General features: G+C 36.6%; 1 protein-coding gene across 2 annotated transcripts in view; it reads left to right on the top strand.

The window, feature by feature from the left end:
* Positions 1-6,641: 6,641 nt before the first annotated feature.
* The window catches only part of LOC107573925 (butyrophilin subfamily 2 member A1-like), a 16,091-nt gene continuing 12,732 nt past the window's right edge, over positions 6,642-10,000 (top strand). For both annotated transcript variants that reach the window (XM_016260386.1, XM_016260385.1), the window contains exon 1: positions 6,642-6,776. In XM_016260386.1, the coding sequence (XP_016115872.1) occupies positions 6,725-6,776 (52 nt within the window). In that variant the 5' untranslated portion in view covers positions 6,642-6,724. The remainder of the gene's footprint in view (positions 6,777-10,000) is intronic.

The following is a 10,000-nucleotide window of genomic DNA, read 5'->3' as shown; positions in this document are numbered from 1 at the left end:
TTGAGGCCCAGCAAATGCGCCGTCTCCATCATCATCCCGGGGCCCATCTTCTAAATCCATCAGACCCCCGACTGAACACACAGAAGCGGAGGAGAACGGAGACACGATCACGAGCAGCCAGTGGCCCATTGGACTGTCTCCTGTGTTGACAGCGTAAACCACCCAATCACAATGCTCCGCCTATATAAAGATCGCTTCACTCCAACGTCTTCCTCGTCGGCTTCTCCAGGTTTTCACAGCAGCTTTATCAGGAACAGGCTTGCTCTGCGGTGAGTGATGCGGGCCAAAGAGCCAGAGAGGAGGAGGAGAAGAGAGTAGTTCAATCTGTAAAGTGCTTGATAGGGACTCGCAGCGGAGGCAGGCATCTAAACTATCCTAATGTGTGCGCGCCATGAGTGTAGAATACGAAAACACTTTTTAATAAAACGTTAATTCCTCCCCCGTGGTTTTTTTGGCCAAGTCAAGCCAAGTGTGTTCATAGAGGTTTCCGTGAGCCAATGCGAATAATTCTAGATTTAAATGAAAAAAGACACGATATTGTCAGACCTGACGTTTTATTCTTATCCAGAACAACTAGATGCAATGATACATACATACACTACCAGTTAAAACATTTTGAACAGTAAGATCTTTAATGTGTTTTAAAGAAGTCTCTTCTGCTCACCAAGCCTGCATTTATTTGATCCAACGTACAGCAAAAGCAGTAATATTGTGAAATCATATTACAGTGTAAAACAGCTGTGTTCTCTGTGAATCTCTGTTAAACTGTAATGTATTTCTGTGATGCGCAGCTGTATTTTCAGCATCATTCCTCCAGTCTTCAGTGTCACATGATCTTCAGAAATCAGTATAATATGCTGATCTGCTGCTCGAGAAACATTTCTGATTATTATCAATGTTGAACACAGTTGAGTACATTTGTTTCAGGATTCTTTGATGATCAGAAAGATCCAAAGATCAGCATTTATCTGAAATAAAAAGCTTTTGTAACATTATACACACTACCATTCAAAAGCTTGGAGTCAGTAGTATTTATTTTTTTGGGGAAAGAAATTATAGAAATTAATACTTTCATTTAGCAAGGATGCTTTAAATTGATCAAAAGTGATGATGAGGACATTCATAATGTTACAAAATATTTATATTTCAGATAAATGCTGTTCTTCTGAACTTTCTATTCAGCAAAGAAACCTGACAAATTCTACTCAGCTGTTTTCAACATCATAAAAATAATATATATATATTTTTTTTTTTTGCAGCAAATCAGAATATTTGAATGATTTCTGAAGGATCACGTGACTGGAGTAATGATGCTAAAAATTCAGCTTTGAAATCACAGGAATAAATTCCATTTTAAAATATATTCAAATAGAAAACAGTTATTTTAAATAGTAAAAATATTTCACAATATTACTGTTTTTGCTGTATTTTGGATCAAATAAATGCAGGCTTGGTGAGCAGAAGAGACTTCTTTAAAACACATTAAAGATCTTACTGTTCAAAAACTTTTGACTGCTAGTGTATATCATATATATCATATATATATGTATATATATATATACATTTACATTTACATTTAGTCATTTAGCAGATGCTTTTATCCAAAGCGACTTACAAATGAGGACAATAAAAGCAGTCAAAACTAACAAAAGAGCAACAACATATAAGTGCAAATGACAAGTCTGTTGTATAAAGCAAATCTGCATGACCGGGCAGTTTTAGCAATGTGGTCTGAGAAATGCAGCTTATCTTAAATCACAACATAGGTTTCTAGCTGTTTTTGAAGGAGTTATGGTTGATGAGCCTAACTGGATGGTGAAATTTTGATAAAGTGATGGGTCTGTTGAATCTGGATGGGATGGGATGAGATGTGATGATCTGATATGTGATGATCTATGATGTGATGCTCTGATATGAGATGTGATTAGATTATCTGATATGTGATGTGATGTGATGATCTGAGATGTGATTATATGTGATGTGATTATCTGAGGTGTGGTGTGATGTGATTATCTGATATGTGATGTGATGGGATGAGCTGAGATGTGATTATATGTGATGTGATTATCTGAGGTGTGGTGTGATGTGATTATCTGATATGTGATGTGATGTGATTATCTATGATGTGATGTGATGTGATTATCTATGATGTGATGTGATGATCTGATATGTGATGTGATTATCAGTGATGTGATGATCTGGATGGGATGGGATGATCTGAGATGTGATGTGATGATCTGAGATGTTATTGTATGTGATGTGATTATCTGAGGTGTGGTGTGATGTGATTATCTGATATGTGATGTGATGTGATGATCTATGATGTGATGTGATTATCTATGATGTGATGTGATGATCTGATATGTGATGTGATTATCAGTGATGTGATGATCTGGATGGGATGTGATGATCAGTGATGTGATGTGATGATCTGGATGGGATGTGATGATCAGTGATGTGATGTGATGATCTGGATGGGATGTGATGATCAGTGATGTGATGTGATGATCTGGATGGGATGGGATGAGATGAGATGTGATGTGATGATCTGGATGGGATGGGATGAGATGAGATGTGATGATCTGAGGTGTAATGATCTGAGATGTGATGTGATGATCTGAGGTGTGATACTCACCGTCCAGCTCCGCCTGAGACAGCTCTCGCTCCTGACAGAAAACACAGAGAGAGATCATGTTAGCTCATCATGCTTGTGTATGCGGTTGTTATAAGAGCTAATGATCTGATGGAGGAAAGAATCAAGCGTTCTTTTGAACATTCAGATTAAAGCTTCTTGACTCAATCCAAGTTTCCATCACATGTTGTGGGTCACACAACAATCACTCAAGAATCAACAGCATCATCACTGTTTCCTTTTGTGCTTCTCTTTTATATTCTCAGTCTCACTTTATCAGCATAGATAATTAACTGTAAACATTTAATTTAGTGCTAACCTTCACTTCATCTTCACGCTGTGATTTGCAAATGATTAAATGTGCAAATAAAAACATTTTAAAATAATCTTATGAAAATGTTTCCTAGTCAGTTTCTCTCTCTCACACATACCTTTTTTCATTGTCCATTTTTACACAGCATAACGTTTGCTATTTAGTTTTTCCATTTTAACTTTAACTGGTTAGTTTTAACCAGTACAGGAAGCAGATTTCTATTTGGTTTTTAGTTTTTCATTATTCATTTTTACTCAGTTTAATGCTTTAATTTGCAAAATATTAAATTATTAAATTTGCAAATTAAAAACATTTTTAAACAATCTCATGGGGAAAAAATCTGTTTTGTACAACCCCCTTTTTTAATTTATTTTTTTATTCACTTGGGCATTGGTGTTTCTGTCACAATGTCATGAGCCATCAGTTGAGAAGCGTGTTTGTCAGCGACTCAAAGAGACTACATCAGTCAGAACATCACATCTGATGACAGTAACACAAAGAGATCCAACAACCTCAGTTCAGGTTCAGCAAACACTCATCTCCACACTGATGCAGTTTAAACTGAGAATAGAGTACAAAACAGAGCCTGAAATGGTGACCCCTAAAGGTCAAACTGGGTATTATATGAGCTTTTGCAATCTTAACCGATTACCAATTTTTAAATAATTAACACCAAAACTAAATTCTAATTTTAATTATGTGAATTTTAAAAACTATTTTGAAAACAACCCCAGAATGAGAACAGTTTTTATATTTCATATAAAACATCAGAACTCAGATTTGAAATATAATTTGTGCTCAGCGCTCTAGGAGAGAATGGGATCTGAAAGAGATGTAGGAAACACAGACACACGAGTGCTGAGCTTGAGAGAAGTCATGACTCAAACCCCACCACTGTTCTTCAGTCCCGTTCCGTCTGCTTACGCCTTGTTAAACCTCGTTAGAGCAAGTGAAGAGGGACAATGAACCGCGTCATGTGCTATTATTACAGTCTGAGTGTGATTACAGGGGTTAAAGAGCGTCTAACAGATGTAACACACACACATCACGCTCACAAACACACAGCGCTCTGTGTTTGATATCATCAGGTCAGCAGATGTACTGGTGTCATCTGTGCACGGTTTCATGTATATCAGTGTAAAATCTCAGCAATGAACATGCAAACTGTAAATTCTGGTTCATTACGCATGACATGCATTTACTCTACTGTATAATAGTCCATGCACTGTGCTTGTGCCTGATTGTCAAAGGGACAACTTACTGTAAGTAACTCTTGCCCTGAGTGTGTATATATACTGTACATACATACATATATATATATATTTTTTTTTTTTTTTGCTGTATAGGATTTAGTTTCATTCTGCATTTGAAGAGCTCCAATGTAATGCATATGCACATCAAAAAAAGACTGAGTAAATCCACTCTTACCCCTATAGAGACTCAGTCTGGAACCACACTCACACCTGGTCAAACTGAATGCAAAGCTCTATGTGAAATCCCTACAGCAGCTGGTTCTTCAGACATGATCTTACGGTTGAAGATGAAGCTTCCCCAGCAGAGACACTGAGATCTGAAGGCCCTGCTGAACCGGTCCTTCAGTCTCTGCGTCAGAAGATCTTAAAGGTGATTAAATGGCTAAACATGTCCAGATTAAAACAGAAAACATGTGGGTGCGGCCAGAGAAAACACCCGAGGATCATGCAAGGCTTTTGGCATTAGCTTTTCTGCTGGACACAAAACTGAGAAAAGTAAACACAGGGACTGATTTCTAATTGCTAACCAGTGATTTCCTCTAAGCTGGTTATAATGTGTGCTTGAGTGATTATATATTCTCAGTTATTCATTAATACGGAATGATCCAGGAGGCATTACAGTGCAGCAGTGATCTCTACAGTATTGATCAAACTCAGATGATTTCTCACCTGCCTGTAGATGGGGCTCTCTCCGTGCCATTCTGTAGCTGCTGGTAAGAATCAGAGTTGTAAATAGTACACATACATAACCTAAGACCCTGAAGAGCTCCAGTATAAATAACTCTTCTGATAGATGGACGGGCGGATGGATTTACAGCTAAGTGGCATTGTTAGCAAAGCCACATTAAATAAATCAGTAATCTAAACGCTGTGAAGAGTTTTTCTTGTGAACTCACTTCATTCATCCACTAGAAACGACCACAACACAAGCTGATTCAAACAAACTGAGACTTCAGACATGAAGAAGAAAAGTGAGGTTAGTGAAGTGAAATGATCCCACAGATACAGACACTTGATCTAAACTTGATTTGATTGATACGCGACTTTTGGGTCCACTTTTGTAAACCTTCCAATGAACGTAAAATGCTCTGTTACTCTTTCCTTCTCTAACACAGATCACAGTTGTGGCACCTCACAATCAGACAGCAGGTCCGGTCGGGTCCAGTCACTCTTCACCACACTGTACCACATAAACTAGATCCATGTATTCTCCGATCCGCTATATACAACACAATAGGGTTTTTAAAATAGGACATTTATTCTAGATTAGGGCTGCACGATTATGACAAAAATCCCAATTGTCGATTATTCCCTTGAAATTGTAATTGCGATTATGATTATCACAATTTACACTGAATGATGTTTGAAGCAACTGCATTCTATATTTTAATATGAAAATAAACAAGCTCTTCCTGAAAAACGTTCACTGCTTTTCTATAGGAGCCTACACTCTAAAAATGCTGGGTTGTTTCAACCCAACTTTGGGTCAAATATGGACAAGCCCAGCTGCTGGGTTACATTTAATATAATACATAATTACATTTTTAACCCATCAGCTGGGTTAGTCCATATTTGACCCAAAGTTGGGTTGAAACAACCCAGCATTTTTAAGAGTGTACTAAGCCTTAAATGTCAACTATACATGGGTTTCTTCTTTAAATTAAAAAAAGTACAAATATCTATGGTATTATAATGTTATAGGCTACTAAAACTGCAACTAAAACAATGGAAAAACCCGTAAGATAAGCTGTAGAAAGAAAAAACACGTCTTAAGCGTGCAGAATAACATAAGTGGACTTTGAACGATTAATTGCCGCTTTGAACGATTTGGCATCCATAGTTGTCATCGCGATTACAGCCCTATTCTGGATATTACTAATGAACAAACAATTAGTTGAATAGATGCAACATCCCTCATTTCTTACCAATGAATTGCACAGCGGGAGCTTCTAGAACTATTGTCCTGCTGAACTCTGTAAAGCTGCTTTGTATAAAGAGCTATACAAATCAAGGTAAAAATGACAAAAGATGTTCATCCATCAAACACAGGAACAGAATGAAGAAGCTTCTTCTAGCTGGCCGTCAGTTCTGCTTATTATTGTCACACTATTGATATCACATAGGGCTTTTCCCTCTTGATATATTTTTCTACAGTCAATATAACAAGACAAAATGAGAAAAACAATCTCATACGTGTCAAAGCGGCAAGTGTAGATTTTCCACACATAGCCTATGCAAGTAACATTACACAAAATCCCATCTGACAGAATCACACCGAATACGAAGCGCTATTCTTCATCTGATGACTGTCTTATTGAGGCGCCATCTGACCTTATGTTCAGAAAGTGAAAGTAAAACTGGAGGAAAGTCAGGAGCACGTTTGGATTCCCACTGCTTATATCTGAATTGATTTGATTTGGTCTCCGGTGAGTTTGCTTCCTCACTGAGCATCGATTATGTCTCTCATGTGATTTATTCTGGAAGAATCTCTCTCAGAGTTTGTTTTATTGGAGTCTGTCTGCAGGAATGCTGTGGATTATTGTTGTTTTACTGGTGAATCTCCTCGTAGAGACTACAGGTAAGAACAACACAAACACACTTGGATTTTTAAATCATACCCTATTTATTGCATCAAAATGTGTTAATGCTTTACTATATTTAAGGGTGGATACTTTTATCAGTTGTTTATTGCAACAATACATAACTACAATAACTTTGTCTAGTGCTCTTATGAAAGTTTATGGCATGATTTGTGAAAATGTAACCATAATGAATGACGTGGCTAGTTTTTGCGTATTTCATTTCATTCTGTAAGCTACTTGTTCTACAGATCTGTGTGTACCAGTGTTAAATGCTACTGTTTTTGACAGCGTTGATAACGTTTATGACAGATAATACCATGATAATTTTTGCGTTTCTCTTTTTTTGCAAAAACCTGTCCATGGGCTTTTTTGATTGCTTTCTGTTTAAGTTCCGGCGATGCATGTTGTTGCCCGATACTGACACTAAAACAAACAAAAAAACTAAAAATAAATTGAAATAAACCGAAAATATTTCCAATATTTTGCAAATAAGATAATATAAAGATATCGCTGACTCTAAACTGCAACTTCCTTCTTTATTAACTTTCTAAAGTGTTAAATTAAGTGGAAAAGGCCAGTCCAAAAACGGTTATAATAGCTGGAACTGACGCTAAACATTCTTGCAAACTGTCTAAACCGAATTATACAGGTCATGCAGGCATTCATATGAGGAGTTTAACAGCAAATTAGACATTCAAAGAACAAATTTTATTTTTGAACATGAAAAATTTACCGTAACCAGCCTCAAAGCTGGTTACGGGCCTAGGCTGCGTTTCCCAAAAGCTTTGTAAGCCTAAGAAGTTCGTAAAAACAATCATACGACTGATCTGAACATTATGGTCTGTTTCCCAAAAGCATCGTAACTTAAGTAGCACTTGATAATCATCGTAGCTCTACGAGTGCTCTGGAGTAATCGTAAAGCCCTCGGTGCATCGTAAGAAGACAGAGTTATGCGGTCACCTGCAGGACAATCGGCAGATTACACCTTTAACTTTATTCAAGTGCAATGTGATTATAATATAAGGATTTGATTGTACTTTATTCTACACTTTATTACTTGTTTTTTGTTGTTTTTGTTGCTGTTGTTGTTTTAAATTAATATATAAATGAACTAATTTAAAGGGGCAGAAAAAAATAGAAATACACATCTAAATTAAATGACTGAACAAAAAAAATTAATAAAAGAAATAATGTAGGAAATATGCTTCAAAGACTGGGGGGGGAAATCTGTCAATGACTTGCTGACTTGCATGAAAACCAGCAATGTATTGGACCCGGAAATAACGTCTCTATATTATATACTGTATATGCTGTGCATTAACAAATCTCAGTTAGCTTAACGCAGTACACGTAGCAAGGGTTTTTTAAATAATATAATAAATAAAAAGAAAACAGATAGAATAGAAAAAGAATAGAGCAATCTAGTGTTAGAGGTCTTTTTTGCTTTTGTTAATTGTATAATAAATGAAAAGAAAACAGAATACAAAAATATTAGAAAGCAAGTTTTAGTTTTTTTTTAAAGAAAACAAGCAGCAAATGAATAGTCTAAAAGGGACAAGAGTTTTTTTTTTTTTTTTAAAGAATAGAATTAGAATAGAGAGTGCTAGAGTTAAAGGGTCAGATAAAGAAGTTGTCTGGAACGCAGCATTAGGTTAACATTTCAATAAACGAGCTATAAGGTGACCTTTCAGCATTTGACAAATGGATAGCGACTCCTAAGTAGCACTTAAAGCACGGCTACGTGTGATTGTGTTAAGTGCATTTTTGGGAAATGCACATGAAACAATAATGAACGATCATAAAATGACTCGTAGAAAACGCTCTTAAGCGCTAAGATCAATCGTTATCGGGAAACGCAGCCCTAATCAGTTGTAGTCTATATAGTCAATAGTTTATTGATGTATGAAGCACAGAATTCATGAGGCGAATTCCACAGTCTTGACGGCGTGATGAAATACATTAAAATCCATAATAATTAGTGATGTCTACACTGGAAGCGGCGCGGTGTGACGTGACACGACAAATCCCAGACAGTAAACTGCTGCCTCGTTTTATTCAGGGCCGAGGCCAGAAATGTTTCAGTGGTTGGCGAAGTGTAGGGTATGAAAACTGCATGCATGTCAAATTGCCAACAGAAAATACAGCACAAAGGGTTAATATACATTACTTCGAAAGCATTGATTAACATTCTGTAACAACGTTCGTAGGTTATAACCAATCACAGACGACTCTGTTGAGCTTAGGAACGCACTGGCCAATCAGAAGCGTTCGGATGAGTCACCGCTGAAACGCATCAGCTTTGTTGAATGCGCGCGCGTTCTCTGACTGAACTCTGATCATAATGTATACAATGTAAGGGATTCATTTCACAGTGTAGACAGCTTCAGTGATTATAACGGTTGTTTAGTTTTTTTGAGAGTGCAATAGATCAGTTACATCATTTACATACAGATTGTGCCTATGGAAGATGATCATATGACAGCATCAACACGAACCCAAAAGAATAACAAGCAGATGCATCCTTAAAAACCACCTTTCTGCCAGTCACATGACACTTATATGAACAAAGAGTTTGAACTAATGATGAGCAAACTATCGGAGAACAAGAAACGATTCAAGCATGTTTAAAATCAGTGAAAGATCAAATGAAGAATTTAGTAATTATATATGAAAACGCAGACAGTAAATTACAATTATTACTCTGTATTAGGGATGGGAAGATTCCCCGATTCGCTTGGTGCATCGGCATAAAAAGTTAACGATGCGATGCATCGGTTTAAAAAGTGTATATCGGCTACAAGTTGGCATTTATATCGCGATGCATCGGTAAAAAACGATTTATTTATATATAATTACTAGTGGATGCGCTATACTTTTATTATTTAGAAAGTGACCAACAATCTGTGACCAATATTTTATATGTTTGTTGTGTGGGTACAAACACTCACTATAAGGTCCTCCAGTCTGTTAATAAATATACCCTTTTTATTTATACAAACTCTTTAAAGGGGTCATATGATGCTGCTAAAAAGAACATTATTTTGTGTATTTGGTGTAATGTAATGTGTTTATGCGGTTAAAGGTTTAAAAAACACATTATTTTCCACATACTGTACATTATTGTTTCTCCTCTATGCCCCGCCTTTCTGAAACACATCGATTGTTACAAAGCTCATCGGTCTGAAAATGAGGTGTGCTGTGATTGGCCAGCTATCCAGTG

The sequence above is a fragment of the Sinocyclocheilus grahami genome, unplaced genomic scaffold (assembly GCF_001515645.1).
Source record: "Sinocyclocheilus grahami isolate Dianchi unplaced genomic scaffold, SAMN03320097.WGS_v1.1 scaffold2070.1, whole genome shotgun sequence".
Taxonomy (NCBI): domain Eukaryota; kingdom Metazoa; phylum Chordata; class Actinopteri; order Cypriniformes; family Cyprinidae; genus Sinocyclocheilus; species Sinocyclocheilus grahami.
Note: the sequence above shows the minus strand (reverse complement) of the source record. Positions and strands in the feature narration are given on the sequence as shown.